The following is a 19,612-nucleotide window of genomic DNA, read 5'->3' on the forward strand; positions in this document are numbered from 1 at the left end:
TCAGTTTGTATATTTTGCTTATTTTTTTCATAGTTCCACACAACTTCTTCCTGTTTTCTCGATTGATCTGTGTTGAGTTTTTCAAGGCCTATCCACTCTGCCAACCTATAACTAAATCTGAGGGGGGTGCGATGGGGAGGTTCCCTTGTCAGAAGCATCCTGCACCATACTGTATATCATTCTCTTGATCTTTTTCCAAGTTTTTTCTTCTTTTCTTCCTTCTGGACTCCTTAGTAGGTTGTTCCAGGAGTAATTCCCATATGCTGTAGCTCTTTCGCCCTACTAATGTTGCCATCACTGACACCCCCCCCCCCCCCTCTAGTGTCATCATCCCAACAAACATCACTGAACACCCCCCCCCCCCCCCTCTAGTGTCATCATTCTAACAAAAACACGTTTTGGTAAGAGAGTCCATATAAGATTACTGAACAATTCATTGGGATTTTGAATCTGACCATGCAGACACTTCTTCAGTAATTCAGGATTTACCATGTCTCTGCAAATAGGTTTTATGATATCCATTACTGCTGTTGGGATAGCCTGTTTATATGTATGAACTGTTTGAGTACTGAGCATTGCGGTAATTGCACCCTGAATCAGGTCCAGAAGGGCAAAGGTGGTGTACTGGTTTTTCATCAGTTGACAGTATGTGGAAGAAGGTAGACCATACTGCTTGCTTAACTTTCAACAAATCCTCAGTATTACTTCTAATGGCCATCCCATAATACTGATGTGGTTCATCAATCATTTTGCCTGTAGCCTGCCTCTTATGGTTTTACCAACAGAAAGTTTCTTGTCTCTCAAACTTTGTTTCAACTTCCTCAACCTAGTGCGCATTCTCTTCTGGACATGGCCAACAGTGTTAACCTTTATAACACAGCAATCCACAGCCTTCTATATAAAAAATTACCAATTTTATTAGATCTTGAAGTAATGCACGTGAAAATTTTAACATTTTCAACCGGTGTAGATTATATTTAAAATAAATAAATAAATTACTTCCCATGTGAGTTTATAAGTGATATATACATCATTTTATACAGAAAATTGCAAATTTTATAATGAGATAAAAATCTGAAAATGTGGAAAGTTTCCCCCCCCCCCTGTTCTAACTCCCATTAAGTTGTACATTACAAACATATTTTACAGTACTTAAATATGAAACACACAGTTATTTAGAAACACGATCACTTCTGCCTATGGCTTGGAAGATTATTTAGCTTTGGATTTCAAATCACTGCCTTCAACAATTAAAAAAAAATTTAATTGTGCTTATGATCTGGATATTGTGATTCTATGACTACTAACTATTCATAAATGAGTCAATATTCATCAGCAGGCTATTGTACACAAGAATTAATTGACATCATTTGTTTTAATGGTCAAAATTGAAAACCATGTTACTTCAAAGATTTAGTTTATAACTGCAATAAATTTAAGCAAAAACAATTACACACACACACACACACACACACACACACACACACAAACCAATGCATTTGATCTATGAAGACTCCAGTTTTTTTATTCTCTTATTAATGAAACTCATTTCAAAGTCTGAATAAAACTTGTTTACAGCATGAAAGTATTTTCATTTGTAGATACTTTCATTCTTCTAAACCATTTTTTAGGTTAAAGAAAAGTCACGTGGGGGCCAAATCTAGAGAGCAGGTTGATCAAGAACTGTTTTGAAACCTGAGTAATTAGCTTTTGGCACTGTAATGGCTGATGTGTTAATGGGTGCAATGTTATGAAGCAAGAACAAGTTTTTGCATGCTAATTTGCTCTCTTCTGTTTAAACACACTATACAAACAAATGAAAAGTTTTGTTTAAATAGATAGAGTTATGGTTTTACTATTTCCTAAAAAGTTAATAATGATGACACCCTATGGGCATAAAAAGCCTTCAATACTTTCTGCATGGACCATTTGCATAGTTTTCCTGTTATGGTTTCACTGATCCAATGTTGTGGGTGTAGTCTAGTCCCAAGGATGTAAAACTGAAAGCATGTGTAATCTACAGTAAAATAATGGTAGGAAAGGGTTTTAAGATTACACTTCACCTTCTACACATCTAATTTTGAATTTTTTAAAGTGTTTTTAGCATCGTCCAACAAATTTGACATTTACTGTGCTCTGTTTCTTCATAAACAGAATTAAATTCAGAATGATAGGTGCACCTATTTACATTTGTTCAATCCTGACATGATGGTTTTCTATCCTAAAACTATGCATTTTATTAACCATTTGTTCAGAAGAAACCTCATTACATGTCTACAACATGATAAATCTTCAGTGCTGGTGCATGGTCTTCCTCAACTTTTCGCAACTGAGTTTTTATCTGGTCTGCATCTGAAGTCACTTTAATACCCTAAGTTGTGGCAATGTTGAACGTTGCTTGGAGAAAGGGTCACACGGGCACCAAGGAGAATATTTCACAGAAGATTTTACTATCTCCTGTGAAGAAGAAAACATGATTGAGATTTAATGTCTTGTAAATGATGAGGTACTGAGAGACAGAGCACAAGCTTTGATTGGGAAAAGATGGAGAAGGAAATCTGCTGTCCTTCACAAATAAACAATCTCACATTTGGCCAACATGATTCAGGGACACCATGGAAAATCTAAATTTTGATCAATGGATGGGTGTGTAACTCTACTCAGTCTTAATACAAATCTGGTGTCTTATAATTGCCCATAAGTCGAGCTTTTCTGCTCAAACTGTATCAGAATTAACAGCAGAGACTAGTATTTATGAGGCAGAAGGGCATTCATTAGCTTTCACCAACTGTAAGAAGCACAAAATTTACTACAATGCTCCGACTATGATAATAGTATGTGACAGATCCATTTCCATGAGCTTGTTGTGAACTGAAAACCTGTGGTTGAGAGAGCTTTCATTGCATAGGGTCTTACACTCTAATAAAAACTCTGTGCCTCTTTACGAATATTATAATTTTTGCCTTTTCTGTATGCCTGTTGTCACACACAGTTTACTGATTGATTTGCGTAAAAAAGTAATGTTCAGAGAATATTCACATCAGTCTGGTCTCAAACAAACAGATACAAACGGCAAATCCACTCAGACAGAAATCCCACTTGTCCCAGTAAATCCAACATGTATATGAAGTTTAAGAACATTCCACAGCTGCATGCAAAAGGTGGTTCACCTTAATAGTCATTCTCAACATTAGCAAATTCCTTAGCTTGAAACAGGATTTTCTTATTGATTTTTGATATCGACAGGTAGTCACAGATTCTATTACCTTCAGCATACTTCATTTCAGTGATATAGTGAACAATGGCTACTGTATTTAGCCAGACTGACAGAGAAAGTGTTTGCTATTCTGAGTATAAATTCTTCTCAAAAGTACGAACCGCAAAGAAAAATAATGTTATTAAAAAAATAAGTGTATAGCTATTTTAAAGGACTTACTGTTCTCTAACACTCTGGTCTGTCTTCTACACTTTGGTGGAGGCGGCCCTGGAATATTTGAAACACATTACTAACACACTTTATTTTTTTACATAGTAATAGTTACTTTTACTAGGATACTTTGGTCAGTTGTTGAAAAAGAGAGAGTAGTCAAATCAATGAACTACAGTGGAACCTAGCTTCATAAGCACCTCTCAAAACGCGCAATTCACATAAAGACTTGCTTCACGCTTAAAGAGTGATGATAATTTATTGTGACATCACCAGCTGTTCGTGCCCAGTGGGAGAAACGTTCAACAATATGAACATCTTTCATTATCGGCAGCAGCGTATGAACAATGTCTTTAGTACGTACTGCAATCTGGGTTTAGCGCTCTTTTTGCTACCACCTTAGTGCAGCTTGTGATCACACGTTTTTAAATCTTGTGTTCACTTGTCCCCGAAGGTAAAGCCGCAAGGAGATGACCATAAAAGAAAGAAAATTACCTTAGAAATGAAACGTAAAAGCATTGAAAAATGTGAATGTAGTGTGAGCGTTGCTGATTTAGTGCAAACATACAACTGGTCTAGATCAACTATTTGCACGATTCTCCTCAAGAACATGGAGACAATTAAGGATACAGATGCTTCAAAGGAAGTGACAAGAGTATGTAAACAAAGGTTTCATATTCTGGACAATGTCAAAAGGTTGCTCCTTATATGGATAAATGAAAAGCAATTGCAAGGTGACACTGCTAACGAGATCATTTATGAGAAGGTGAGAATGATTTTCGCTGACCTCATTAAGACAACGCTAGGATCATCGCAGGCCGAAGAAGTGTTTAAGGGAAGCCGTGGGTGGTTCAAGAGGTTTAAGAGAAGAACTAGTAGCATCTCCAGCATTTTGAGGCACAGGAGGCTGCCAGCTACGACACAAAGGCAGCAGAAAACTTCATCAGCAACTTCAAGATGCTCGTAGGTTCTGAGAGTTATCTGTTGCAACAGGTTTTTAGCTGTGACGAGATGAATCTATCATGGAAAAAAATGCAGAAGCGTATCTTTATAACAGCGGAGGAGAATGCATTGCCCGATCACAACCCAATGAATGACCGCCTCACACTGATATTCTGTGCCAACACATGTGGTGATCTGAAGATTGAACTGCTGCTCTGCTGCTTTTTTACCATTCAGGAACACCATGAGCCTTCAAGAAGTGTGAAATCCAGAAGAACAGGTTAAATGTGATGTAGCTGCCCAACATCAAGGCTTGGGTGACACACAATCTTTTTTTGTGATTGGATCAATGAAGTGTTTGGTCCTGCAGTGAAAAAATATTTGCTCGAGATGAATCTGCTACTCCCATGTCTTGCTTGTTATGGACAAACATTCCTGCCCATTCTCCAGGCCTATAAGTCCATCTCCGTTACTGCAGCCCATGGACCAGTAGATTATTTCTAACTTTCAGAAGCTTTGCACTAAAGCACTCTCCGAGCAGTGCTTTGAATTGACTGAAGCTACCAATCTCTATCTCAGAGAGCTTTGGAAACGTTACATCAACATCATTGCCTGTATCAATATGATTTAAAAGGCATGGGAAGAGGTCACCAGGAAGACTCTTATTTCTGTTTGGAGTGAATTGTTGAATGTGACTCTAAGGCATTTGAATCAATAAATGTAGAGCCTGTAGTCAACAAGATTGTGTCTTTGGCCAGGGGCATGGGATTAGAAGTGGATAACAATGATACTGATGAGCTTGTAGGAGGTCACAAACAAGAAATGACCATCAAAGAGTTATGGAGTTGCAGTGTGTTTCACAGCAAGAAGTTGTGGAGAGGAGGTAACAACAAAGCAGCAACCTTCTGGTGCAATAAGACAAATGGTGAAAGCATGGGAATCATCACCCCAATAAAGCAGTGGCTACGCGTGCTATAAATATATTTCACGATCATGCTGTGTTCACATTTTTGCAAATGTTGAAGTGTCGGCAGAAACAAATGACTATAAATAGCTCCCTAGTAAAAAAGAATTACTTATGTATTGTAATAAAATGCATAATAATGTACATATAATTTTCATTGAATAAATGGCCTGAATAGGATAAAACATGTACTTTTTCTTTATGAAACACATTATCTTATTTTACATTAATTTATATGGGATAAACTGATTTGCTTAACGAATGTTTCAAACTACGAGTAAGATTCTGGAACGAATTACACTCACTTTACGAAGTTCCACTGTATTGATGTCACAGAGATAGTAAGCAAAATAAATAAATAAAATAAAAATTAAGGTCATTTCTTTTTGTTTATTTCATTTCTCTTCTATTATCAATATACAGACAATCAACAAATGAGATAAGATAGGTATAGTTATTGTGTTAACTTTCTTGGTCAGAAATTTGATATCAATAAAACAATTTGTAATTTTGATTAGTCAGATTATGTCAAAACAAAATTATCTCAAGGAGGCTCTTAAAAAGGATGGTCATCTTACAAACATGTAAATATGGTAATTAAGTCTGGGTTGATACCAATAGTGTAGAAAGTTCAGGCAGAAGGACTGTTCTTAGAAAAATATTCTAACTTTACAGTCTGTAAAAATCATGTGTACTTCAAAATTTGATCTCGCTTATTTTCGGATTGACAAATCTTATTTGAAAGCCTTTTTTTTTCATCTTTTCTGAAAATTATTCAAAAGTTATATTTATTCAAGATTATTAGCTTCTAAATTGACGTCCTTTCAAAATTTCAATGGTACTGTGTTGCACTCCTAAACTTTTTGATTCTAAAAATGCGTAACTTCCCTAGCATAACACATTACTTTAAGAAATATAAAAATTTGAGTTTTCCGAATATTCTTGATGGGCTTTTGCATACGTGAGTGCATGCCAATACTTCCACAACACAAAACAGGAACATCAGTTGTAACTATTTAAGGATGTCCAACCAATGGTTAACCAAAATGACATATTTATCTAATCTGAATCTGTTTTTTATGTTTTTTCCGTCTTCTATGTTAATATTTAGAAGGTAATGGCTTTATATGTTAAAATTTTGTAATATCTGTCCTATGCACATCTCGAAATAGGTGTAGCGCGCACAGCCATAACCAGTCTGTAACCAGTCATCAATGATTGCATACCCTATGTAATGTTTCATGTCAATCAGTAATATTTTCAACTCAGTAGGCAGCATACATTAAACCTGTACAAATGTTCCGTTAACTCGGTTGTTTAAAGCAAGTTTGCATCCATCAGCGACTGTATAGAGTTCTACGTAATCATCATCGATTATTGCCATTTGCATGTGAACTTGCCGACCGGTTACTGAAAAGTGTGAATATTAATCTACAGATGATCAGCACCATGAATCATAATATTACTAAACACGTATAAATGAGAAAATCTAACCCCACAATGTCTTGCGAAATTAAAAAAAATTAAAAAACACTTGAATTTCTTTTTCAATCTGTGATTGGCTACTGATTTAAAGAACACAAACAATGAGCACAAAAGCAGGTCAGTAAAGATCCACAATGAACAGCTTTAAAGTTTCCTGGCCAGAAGATAATGTGTGTATTTTGCTACTAACATTTCTTCACAGTACAGTAAGTAATTTCAATGAAAAAGATGTGTTCAATTTGTGAGCAATAATGGACACAAAGACTTGCATAAACTTGGCCTGCTTAGCATCAAACCACTGAACTTGAAGAAATGAAAAGCTCTTTCACTCCCGATGATAAGTTCAGTTGATTTTGTAGTATTGCCTGATGATAATCAAGATATTTTCATGCTGTGATAATGCATTGCAACATCCTACAATAATTCTAAGTATTAGCATGATGCTAGATGACGGAATGAGCAGGTGAAATTCACATAGGTGATGGGAGTGGAACAATGAAATCTTGAAGTGAAATAGATTCTCTCAGTTCTGGCAATAAATCACAAGATTTATTATTAAATGACAGGTCAGCAATGAAGTAATCTTACCCTATAGTTGCTGTTACATTACTTTTAGAGCACTAACCTGCTAGACGTTGCATTATACAATATACAAAAATATGATTACACCATGTTCTTGAGGTCTTATACTAAGTTTAGAATTGTTGTACCACAAGCCTTGCAAAGGGCCTTCATCTTGCCTCATAACATCAAAAAGATTTATTTTCTGTGTGCAAGTGTTTCACAAATGCACTGACTGCCCCACCTGTTGACTTAATGACGACAACTTATGGTTTCCTGTCCCTTAATTTATTTCTGAAAAAATTCAGATCCATTATAAAAAAATGAAGCTGGCTGATTGTCAACTTCAATCTTAAATGTGACTAGTCCACTACTGAAAAAAATTATAAAACTCACCAGACAAACTACTACTTTGTAATATTCAAAACAAAATGACAGTACTTTCCTGAATACGTTAAAAAATCACTGTCTTCAATCACAAATCTTTAGTTTTTCTATTTAAACAGCTTACGTAGATGGATCAGGATAAAAATAATATTACAATGGAACACAAATACAACTAGAAATTTAAGTAGCATTTGATGTGGATTATAAAAATGACCTGTGTTTTACTAATGTAAACCCTTTAACTGCTCTGAACGCGTTAATACGCGTGCCTTTGAACCTGTCCCTGTGTGCTCTGAACGTGTTTACACGTTCCAACAGTCCTCCTACGCGTAGACACGTTCAAAGTACCAGGTAGAAGTACTGGTACAAAGGCGCGCACGTTGACACGTACAGAGCAGTTAAAGGGTTAATACATTTTACAGTGCAAAGTACTTTTGTTGTCAATCCATTTTCAGCCAAACTACACACATAAAACAGTATGCAATATATTTTTACCAGTTTATGGCAGTTACTAAGTGTTGATTCCCTTGCCAACTTAAAATACTGGTATACAATGATATAAAACAGCAGCAGTAAGAAACATATTTTGACTTCGTGCTTACCTTCATCTTCTTTAACAGCTCTACCAGGCGATTTCAAACAATATCTTGTTACCCGATTAACGGTAGTTGACTTCGAAGCTGGCCGTCCTCTACGACCTAGTATACAGTACAGTATAATTAATTTAATTTAAAGTCTTAAAAAACGTTGAGTAAGAGAGAACAATTATTCTGCCAATTACAACCAATGCTATTAACACAGTTACATAGTCAAATTTATAAGACTTCTTGTTTGTTTTTACAAACATACAACTTTTTATTTCTTTTGTTAATATGTTACACATACATGAAAAAACTGAAATCTTACCTCTGAGGTGTATTTCCTTTGCATGTTGGCAACTGTTCTTCCAGATTGTCATAAAAATTTCAACTGGTTTGCAATAAAAATGCAACTGAAGCCAATTTCACAATTTAACGTTGCAAAGAAAATACACTATAATCTTTTGCTTTCTGTAAATTTTTCCGGTTCTTTTGAATTTCAGTTTACACAAATGCTTCTTTATTGATTTGATTCCTTTTAATAGTATGCATTACTATCTTTTGACATGATTGTAATATTTTAAGGTATACCTTTACATCTTTTCTGAACTCTTGAAACTCCTGCCTTCCTTCTGATATATTAAAAATCGGCACATACTGATGAAATGAATACTTTTGCATTTTTCATTAGCTTTTAGAAAAAGTATTTTATTTCTTTTTTAAATCTATTGCGCTCTACTTTTAAGACTTTTCTTTTTTCATTTTTTATTTGACTGATGATCATCATCCTTACTTGCAGGCTTATAATTAGTGGAGTCCTTTACAATACAACAGTTTCTTAACACAAACAAATTCTAGTTCAGATACCTTTACAAAGTCCTTTCTGTTTAGTAAATACCTATATATATACTTTCATTTGTCATCACTGAATGCACCATTTTGCACATTTAAACTCCATATTTAAATTAATTTTCAAATAAAAGTGCAGATCAATGCCTCCATAATGTTGTTAAACTAGTCAGAGCAGCTGCTTATGCAAATTAAAAGATTTACTCTAAAAGGATTTCTGTTTCTCTTGTTACATTTTTATGCAATGCTCGGTTTATTATAAACTCACACCACAGCCTTAAATTTCATACTTTTATATCAAAGGCTGGTACACACACACACACTTTTGCCAGCTTTGGTTTCAATGCCTTTCTGCCTATGCTGTTATTAACTTTTTTATTCAAATCTTATACCTCCAAATTTACAACATGATGCTCCTTAAATCTAGTTCAACAGAAATAGTATGGGCTGATAAATTATATCACTGAAAGAGTGTTTTATATTGACTAACATCTCTTCTGAAATTTTTTGATTCACAATTTTTTTTTTTTACTTTGTCCTATCCACCAAATCAGATGTATTTTGTATGCCACATTTTCATTTTCTTCCAAGTCTTCACATAACTCTGGCCTCTGTCGGGATGGGCTTTTCTTTGTTTGCTATTCATAACTTTTTTATATATCTCAACGCTTGGTCCAAATGATTTGTGGTTTAGATATCAGGATGAAATGTCTACTACCAGTACAGTTTCTGATGCTTTCACTTGATACTGCCATATTACACTACAGAGATTTTAACTAATTTATGTCATAATGCAAGAATTCTCGACTATTACTCCTGTGACCCTAATACTTTATAATGGTTACTTCTCTGCCACAATTCAGAGTTAAATAGTTGTAGATTATGCAATCATGTTGAAATAACACTGCATCTGTTGTTGACTCTGTTCTCTTCATGTTCGGATGATACTTCTCTTGTTCTTTAGTGATCATATATAAAATTATGTATTACGTTTATTCCTGGAACAGCTGTAAAACTCTGGTCTTCTTGTAATGTTCTTCAATTTCTTCAGGTGCCATCCAATTCATTCCTCTCAACATTTTACCATTGCAGACCCGTTAGTTCTCTGCTACGACCCAGAAGCCACATTGTTATAGAGTATGCAACCATGTTGAAGTAACTGTGTTCAATGTTCTGCATTTCATTAATCAATTTCTTCGATAATTTGCTTTCCTTTTAACTTCAAACTCTTCTTTTATAATCTCCGGAACGTTCCACAGGAATTCAATTTAGCTTGTGCATGCTAGCACACTTTAACAACTGTTTTTAGAAAATGATATTAGTCTCTAAACAATATTTGCTGTCTCAGTTTTCTGTAAGTGTTCACACAATAATCATTTATTATTGAAGGATTTGGAATATGTATTTATTTGATCTGTGTATTTTTCTATCCATTATTTCCAATAAAAACCATTCTAATCTTGAGGATTAGGTTATTTGCAAGTACAATCAACACATTTTATGGTAAGCATAGGAATTCTGTCATTCTCTTTGTATCGTTGTCATTGCATGGAAATGGTTCCTGGTTAATTGCACTCTGACTAGTCTTAAACAGATTTAAATTAATTTATCAACATATTCAATATAAATTTTTGCTCAAATTTCTGTAATATTTTTTTGTAAAATCTCTACATGAACCACAAAATTTAATTGATACACAAATGAGCAAACTATTGTACAGAAATATCAATAAGCCAGAATTTCTGCGTAGCAACAAACTAATTGCTCAGTTATTATTGAAACTAAGGCAGAAATATTAACTAAGGAACATGCTTCACACTTAAATCTGTTGTCAATTTTTGTACAAATGAATGGCCACACAGAATACTGAGATGACATACAATTATAAACTTTGCTGATTTACTAGAATATTTTACTGAGATGGAATCACCAACACAAAGAAATTTAATGCTTTCAATTATACCAATGGTTCAAAGAATGTTGAACCACTGTCTGGCTCAGCAACCTACGGCAAAATAGAAATTTTGTCATCATCTTCTGCATTACAGAATGACTCGCATACATTCCCATATCTTGAGATATTTCTCTCAACTTTCATTCTTTACACTCAAAATATCTGCTATTATGTCTTCTATGTGGCTTTTTTTTTTTTTTAATTCATTTTATCGGTTTTATCGGTGCATTTCCTGATATCATGTGAGCCTCATGTTGTTATCCAGAGCACTGGATACACAGATATCTTGGAATTTCTTGATTCGTATACTGCATATTTCGTACGACTATAATATTGTTTCATCCTGTAAGTAGTTGTGGTATTTTTCCTGTATTTCTCACTGTTCAATCAACATCTTTCACACACAGAACAGCTTAAAAATTTGAGCATGTACTGAAGAATGAACTCTTCAGTTTTTTTTAAATACTACAGAAACATGAAAAGAAATACTTTTCCTTTGCTATAACACACACAAATAAAATCAAGTTACGATAATCACAGCCACCAATAGTTTCACGCATAAATACTGTGTTTGCTCTTGAAAGTAATGCGAGTGAAAATAAATTGATCCCAGGTCTTTCCTACTGCTAAAAATATTTAAATATTTTGTAAAATCTGTCAACACTTCTTCACACCTTCCATTAGAAAAATATAATAGTTTGATCAGACTTTTCAATACATATGCAACTAAGCTATATAATAACTTTGAAATATCTAACGCGAGAAGTTAACCTAATAACAGTGAAATGCATAATTTATGGTAACAATAACATGACTAACTCCATATGCAAATGAAAACTGCTCAGTATGATAGTGAAAAAGTATCAGACGTATATGTAGAATTTACAAAATAATCAGTCTTGATATACCAGAAACACTATCAAATTTATACCATGTAACACTTTCTATTCGAGGTATTTAACAATTTCTTTCCAGTTTAAAAAATACAAAACAGTTTATGATACAAATTCAACATTAAAACACCACATCAAATCGTTTCACAGTATTTACTGACTAGGGTTTGATTAACTTTTTGTGAAACATATCCCTGAGCTCATGGAATATGGTTTCCATTGCCTTAATGTAGTATACCTGAACTGTATTTACAAATCATACACATATATTAACACTTAGTTCTTACACCAACTAAGACCTGAATACTATAACACCCTGAATAGGATGATCTAAGTCTTTATTAACAATCTGCTATCTGTTTAAATTTTTGCGCTTCCTTTTATTTTCAAAAGACTTCATGAAATCATCAACAGTTTCAGCTTTCTGTATGACTGATTGATTCCTCGATCTACTTCTTTTACCTGAACTTTTTGAATGACTGTCTGAAGTGTGACACCTCTTTTTCCTTGAACTTTTGTGTGTTTTTGTTTCACTAACTGTGTTTTCATCTTCAACAGATAAATCCAAAATACTATGCTTTGTTGTACTGTATCCTTCTCTTGAAGATAAATAGTCAACTTCACATTTAGGAACTATGTATCTGTTGCTCTCTACAGCCCTCTCTGCATCAGGAGTCCGTTCACTATTCCTCTGGTCCAATAAAACAGAACTTTTGTCGTCTTCTTTCTTCATTGCAGAATAACTGATGTACGTTCCACTCTCTTCAGGTATTTCTTTCAACTGCGCAGGAGTTTTGAACTGTCGTCCTGAATACTCATAATTTACTTGAGAAGAATTGACACTTACAGCTCCGGTAGTATATTCAGATTGATATGACTGAGAATACCTTGGATCTTGACAGGGATTTAACACTTGTCGGTAAGCATATGGAGCTACACTTCTGTGCGAACTATGTTCTACTACAGATGGAGGAACCACACCACGTACATAATGATGCATTATATCTCTTGGAGGTTTTTTGTCTGGCACATCAACAACAATCTCTTCAGGGGGATAGTCTGCAGGAAGCACATTATAGTTTTCAATACGATAAAATTTATTGTTTCCTGGGTATTTGATATATTTTGCAAAACTGTGAACTTTTTCTAGCTCAGCAATACTCATCATTGGTTTTCTGGGATATGATGGAAAACCATCCAATTTTTTGGATTCTTCATGTTCCTTTTTTATTTTTGTTTCTGCTTGAACACGGGCCATAGTTAACCTCTTTTTCAAAGGCAGAGATGAATCTATGTCAGTTTTACATTTTGATTCATATTCATCATTAGGTTTTTCACATTTAACAGATTTGTCTGCTATCAGCGATTCTTCAATTTTTCTCAGCAGCTCCTGGTCCTCTGCTTTCAACTTCTCCATTTCCCTAACCGTATCTGAACTAGTGTATTGTAAAGGACTCTCATAACAATTTAAGCCTGCATTATAATTAGATAAACGTAAGTAGTAATTACTGTAACACTCACTACAGGCACATTCAGGATAGGCTGGCAAAAACTTACTCATTTGTACAGGTGCCGGATAGGTATAAGGATACATTCCCTGCATAGACAGATTTGTATATGTTAACTTACCACGTGAATTGTTATTTTCCACAAACATACCTCTTTGAGATGGTTTTGGCAGTTCCTTTACAGGTTGTTCTGATACTTTACAAGAATCAGATTCAACACTTGGAAGGCACTCTGCCAGTTCTGTATTATATTCAGAAACAGTAACCGTAACACTCTGATACTGGGTGTCTTCAACGCAGTTTTCTTTGATCGGTTCAACACAGTGTTCTTTAACCGTCTCAACACAGTGTTCTCTAACCGTCTCAACACAGTGTTCTCTAACTGTCTCAGTGTTTTCCAAGCTTCTGGGAAGAGCTTTTTCAGGTGATGATTTTTGAAGAGTTGCTACATCTTCTTCTCTTGGTTCAGGAACTTCTATTCTTTCAGCACAAGGCTGGGTCCTCGTCTCAACATTCACGACAGGTGTATAATTGTCAATGGTCTGAATCTGAGATTCTTCACTGGATGTACTACTAGCAGAACTCAGAGGTGTAGAATTAGCAGTGATGTGTGGCTGAGAAGGTGCTTCCCTAATACTACTAATTTCACAAGCATTACTCTTACTATTAGGGAATGAATCATCTGCTGTTGTACTTTGACGAGTATCATTTTCAATACCATTACATGAAGTATCATTTTCTATACCATTACATAAAGTATCATTTTCAATACCATTATGAGAAGTATCATTTTCAATACCATTATGAGAAGTACCATTTTCAATACGGTTACATGAAGTCTCATTTTCAATACCATTACATGAAGCATCAATTTCAATATTGTTACACGAAGTATCATTTTCAATACCATTACGTGAAGTATCACTTTCAATATCATTATGTGAAGTATCATTTTCAATATCATTACGTGATGGAGATTCTGCCAATTCTTTATCTTTCACAGTCACACTGACGGAACCAGTGGAAGAAATTACTGCAGTTGGTATGACCTTCCCTCCTGCGCGAAGCCTATTTTTGTCAACATCATCACTCTGTGGTCGAGAATTTTGACATTCGTAATAGTTTTCAGTTTCTTCATCTGTTGAACCCCCATCTCCTTCCATAATCTTTTTGCTTGGTTCTTCTGTTTGTACATTCACAAATGCTGCCTTTGTTGCTGACGAAACTCCACGCAAAATGCATTCTTGTTTCTCCTGTGAAAAATCCTCTTTCGCATTGAAGAAATTATTCATCATGTTATTTAAATAAGCTGTCTCAAATGGATCCAGAGTTTCTCCATCTGAGGAATCATGACTTACATGGGGAGAGGAAGAGAGAGTCATATTGTGTTCAGGCAGATCACCTAACAGTTCTATTACAAATGCTTCATTTCCAGTATTAAACAAATTATTTCCATTATTAAACAAATTATTTCCAGTATTAAACAAATTATTTCCAGTATTAAACAAATTATCTATGTTGTCCCGTCTAATAAATTCATCTGGCAAAACTTCTTCATCTTCTTCACCATCACATTTAACACCACCCCGTGATGCGAGATCTGACAACATCTGTTCATCAGCATCAATGTCCATTGGAGCTTCATTGTAGAGACTGACTCCTGGAGTACAAACATCAGTTGGCAAAGGAACCTCATTTTTTACAGAAGAGTCACAAACATATGAAACTGTATCTGGTACTTGTGAATTAGCAGTTTGACTTGACACCAAAACAGGGTCCCTAACAACCTTTGGCATTACAATGTCAGTATTTGTAACTTCTGTATGTTTGGTTGCTAATGCTTCATTTTCTGTAGTCACTGGAACCAACTGACTAGATCCTACAGATACATCTGGAAGCTGGATATGTGCTGTCACATCAACTGGTGGACTACTGCTGCTACTTGGTTGCACTACATCTGCCATATCAACAACCTTAACAATAACCCTACGCTGAGTTTCAAAAGCCTCCTCTGATCCAGCACTGTTAACAATATGCACCTGATTCATAGGACTTCGTTCATTTTCTGAGGACACTTTCTTGATTTTATCTTTGGGCACTGATAAAATAGAAGTTTCATTTGAACTAGCACTATTTACAAGGTCAACCTGGTTCAATGGTTCATTAATTTGTACTATGCTGTCATCTTTTGCTACTGCTAATGAATTTTGCTTGACACTCAATGTTGTTCCTACACAAACACTCTCTTTCTGCAGAGCATCTGTATTTTCAAAACCCTCTTTCTTTCCACTATCAATTTCTTTAACACTGCTGACACTAGTTTCCACTTTAACCTCAACAGTTTCTTTTAAGAGCTGTTTCTCACTCTCTTTATCTGTACCTAATAAATTGTCACATTCATTTGTTTTTATATCTCCCACTGGCACAGGACAAACATTCGAATTCTCTTTTAGTATTTTTTTCTTTTTCGTCTTTTTTGCCTTATCCCCTTTGCAAAGTTTTTTCAGAAGAGAAATATTACTTGCAACACTACTGCCTAGTAACATTTCACCAAACCCCACAATTATTTTCTTTTTTAGTTTTTTCTTTTTCATTTTTTCAGGATTTTCTTCACTTGTAACCTTTTTGTCATCTTTTTTCTTCTTAACTTTCTTTTTAACAGACTTGTCTTTAATTTTCTTCTTTTTGACTACTTGTTCCATGTTTTGTTTTTCTACTTCTAAATCTTTCAGCTGACTGTTGTTCTCCAATGCAGAACCCACATTGCATATACTTGACCATATGTCATTTATTAAGCTGCCACTTCCTCCACCAATCTGAAATGCACACAAAAAGCCAATTGAGAATGAACTGATCACATGACTCACCACACACTTTTCAATATGGTCAAACTTACGTCCTTTTCATCAAGACCCGTAGGTGAGTTGGCACGACCATCCGCATAGAATACAGGTTTGTCAATACTTAAAGCTAATGCCTGTGAGAACCCAGGTTGCTGTGACTCTCTGCAAGTTTTCAGGAAAGCCTGAAACAGCATTCAGTAAAATTTGCAGAAACAAATAAACATGCAACAAGTCTTGCCGACTTCACCACTTCTTGTTCTCAAACATGTGTTTCAAATTGTCACAACAACAACAACAACAACAACAACAACAATACTCAGGGAACTTAACTTTGCAGAACAATATACCACCATTACACTGCAATCAATTCCAAGGAATTCTGTTACTATGAATTTTCGGAAGAGCCTGCTGTAATGAAATATGCTGTGAGTATTTATGTTACATGGACGTCCACCAGCTTGCCTTTTGAGTATAAATGGCACAAAAAGTTAAATTCTGAAATGCCTAGCAGATAACAAACTAAACAGTATAAGAGGAAGAGGAAATTAGTGTTTAATGTCCCATCGACAACGAGGTCATTAGAGACGGAGCACACGCTCGGATTAGGGAAGGATGGGGAAGGAAATCGGCCGTGCCCTTTCAAAGGAACCATCCCGGCATTTGCCTGAAGTGATGTAGGGAAATCACGGAAAACCTAAATCAGGATGGCCGGACGTGGGATTGAACCGTCGTCCTCCCGAATGCGAGTCCAGTGTGCTAACCACTGCGCCACCTCGCTCAACAGAATAAGAGAGCCTACTGTTGAGATATGATGCCAGAATACAAAGCAAAGGGCAACAACCTACATACAAGCAACTATGCATTAGTAAATGCAGTGTGCTGCTTGTATAAAACCAGTTCCTTTACCATTACGTGTTTGGCTTTCACATTTCATACAGCAAGGTCATTAGAGACATACTCACATTTGCTCAGATCTGACAAATAGTGTCGAAGAAATTGTTTAGTCAAGGCACTGAGTCACTTGAACAGACACAAAGAAACCACTGAAATGTAAATAATGATGGTCTTGCAAATTTTACCAGTTTATATGCCATCTATAAATCACTTTGAAACACCAATTTCATTCTTTGTGGAAAAAAGGAATGTGTACAAGGCCTAATGATACATCGCAATTAAATAATGTACAGAACACAATTTAATTCTGCATCACAGCAAGTTAGCACAGGACAGTACAACTCCTGCAAAGAAATCAGCAACTGCACAGAAATGAGGTAGGTAGACTTTTATGCTTGTGTCCTGAAAATATTTATAATGAGCACTCAAATGAAAACATGTCAGATGGAAAAAAGGTAAACTGTTTATTATCTCAAAAGTAATCACCATAATTGTTAATAGACGTATCTCACTGCGAGGCAAGGCAATCAATACTTTTATGGAAAAATATCAGTGGTTGCCTACAGTACCATGTTGTACCCATCCGTTCCTGTCTTCATCCAAAGGAAATCAATGGGCACAAACGTCTTTCTTCAGGGCTCCAAAAATAAGGATATCACATGGGGAAGATTGGAATTGTGTGGAGGATACGTAAAGGCTTCCCTGTGAAACTTCTGCAGCATATTCAAATCAATCTCGGCAATACATGGGCAGGTTCATCTTGTCTCACAGTGGGATAATTGACTTAACTGTTATGGAGATTACTTCTGAAATAATAAACAGTTTACTTACTTTTTTCCCAGTCTTATTTCCACATGACTGCCCCTTATACCATCTGGAAAAGAATAATAAAATGAAAAAATAAATAAACAAACAAACAAATAAAAATTAAATCTCAGCAATGATTTCCTCCTTCGAAGTAAAACTAAATAAATAAATTCACCAACTCCTACACTTTACAGTGAACATCTCTTTGAAAATTGTTAATGCAGTGTTTGAAGATATTGCAACAGCAACATAAATACTTTAAGGAAATAAAAAAAATTACACAGAACTGATGTAAGTGTCGCATGTACCAGGATACCAGAAAGAGTAGAACACTATAAATAAAACAGAATGCTACAAAAACCACTTTACAGAAACTTTTGTGTGTTATAACGGAAATTTCAACAGTACTTGCCTCAGTTACTAATATTTTGAAATTCAAGAGAAAACACACCAAAGTGCTGCGAAAGGGGGTATCAGGACAAAACCAAAACAAACTGATGAAATCAGTGACCAACCAACAGATTTACCATAAAGAAAACATATTAAACTGCAGACAGGCACAACTAAAAAACACTTACATAAAGCTTTTGGCCACAGCCTTCGTCAGCAAAAGATAAACACACACCATTCATACATACAAGCAAACACCCTCCCACACACACATGACCGCCAACTACAGAATCTCAGGCTCGAATGCAACTATCATGTGGGATGCAAGCAGCAATCTGGAGAGGGCGAGAAAGGGGAAAGGATAATAGTATACGGGTGGGGAGAGAGATTAATGTCATCTGGCGAAGTGTTAGGTACTATAATGCCAACAGGCGCAGTGTCAGGAGGCTGTGGGGCAGGGAGGTGGGGAGAAAAGGGAGTGAAAAGGAGAGGCGTGGTGGGAAATGTGCATCGGCAGAGGGCAGCAAACAAAGAGAGTGGGAGATGAGAACGAGGAGGAGATGATAGGACAGAGAGGATGGAAACTGTTGGGTAGAGGATATGGCAACAGTATGTATGTTACCATAGGTTGAGGCCGAGATAATAACGACAGTGGAGAACATGTTATAAGGATATCTCCCATCTGTGCAGTTCAGAAAAGCTGGCGGTGGAGGCTGGTTCGTTGGTTTAAAGGGGGGGGGGGGGGGGGCAAACTGTGAGGTCATCGGTCTCTTGTTCCTAGTAGAACAATTACCCAAGGGAAAGAAGACAACAAACAAGACGTGCAGCACAATAACAGGAGAAAGGAAGAACAAGAAGAATGACATGACAACAAACAGAACAAAGGACAAAACAGGACAAGAAAACCACAGAGAGACGCACGAAACAGGGAGAAGGGATTAAAAACAAGAAAGCAGATTACCATGACTGGCTGACCATGAGAAAAAAAAAAAGAAGCCAGCCACTCTACAACACATTAAAACCTTCACTCTAAAAGACTGAGGGTGGAGGACACAGAGGAACAAAGGACACACACTAAAACTCAGATCAAATGATAAAACTCACCCTCACAAATAAAACTTAAAACTAAA

General features: G+C 35.7%; 2 protein-coding genes across 3 annotated transcripts in view; both read right to left on the reverse strand.

Moving 5' to 3' along the window:
- LOC126187334 (uncharacterized) overlaps nt 1-10,864 on the reverse strand; it is a 109,691-nt gene extending 98,827 nt beyond the window's left edge. Inside the window, exons 1-3 of one of the 2 annotated variants that reach the window (XM_049928357.1) lie at nt 8,673-10,864; nt 8,369-8,464; nt 3,437-3,484 (exon numbers count right to left, since the gene is read on the reverse strand). In XM_049928357.1, coding sequence (XP_049784314.1) covers nt 3,437-3,484; nt 8,369-8,464; nt 8,673-8,724 — 196 coding nt within the window. In that variant the 5' untranslated portion in view covers nt 8,725-10,864. The remainder of the gene's footprint in view (nt 1-3,436; nt 3,485-8,368; nt 8,465-8,672) is intronic. The other variant, XM_049928356.1, reaches the window with a different exon arrangement.
- The window catches only part of LOC126187333 (uncharacterized), a 200,934-nt gene continuing 191,010 nt past the window's right edge, over nt 9,689-19,612 (reverse strand). Inside the window, exons 9-10 of the mRNA XM_049928355.1 lie at nt 16,445-16,573; nt 9,689-16,364 (exon numbers count right to left, since the gene is read on the reverse strand). Of these exons, the coding sequence (XP_049784312.1) occupies nt 12,393-16,364; nt 16,445-16,573 (4,101 nt within the window). The 3' untranslated portion in view covers nt 9,689-12,392. The remainder of the gene's footprint in view (nt 16,365-16,444; nt 16,574-19,612) is intronic.

This window comes from Schistocerca cancellata, chromosome 5 (assembly GCF_023864275.1).
Source record: "Schistocerca cancellata isolate TAMUIC-IGC-003103 chromosome 5, iqSchCanc2.1, whole genome shotgun sequence".
In the NCBI taxonomy this organism is placed as follows: domain Eukaryota; kingdom Metazoa; phylum Arthropoda; class Insecta; order Orthoptera; family Acrididae; genus Schistocerca; species Schistocerca cancellata.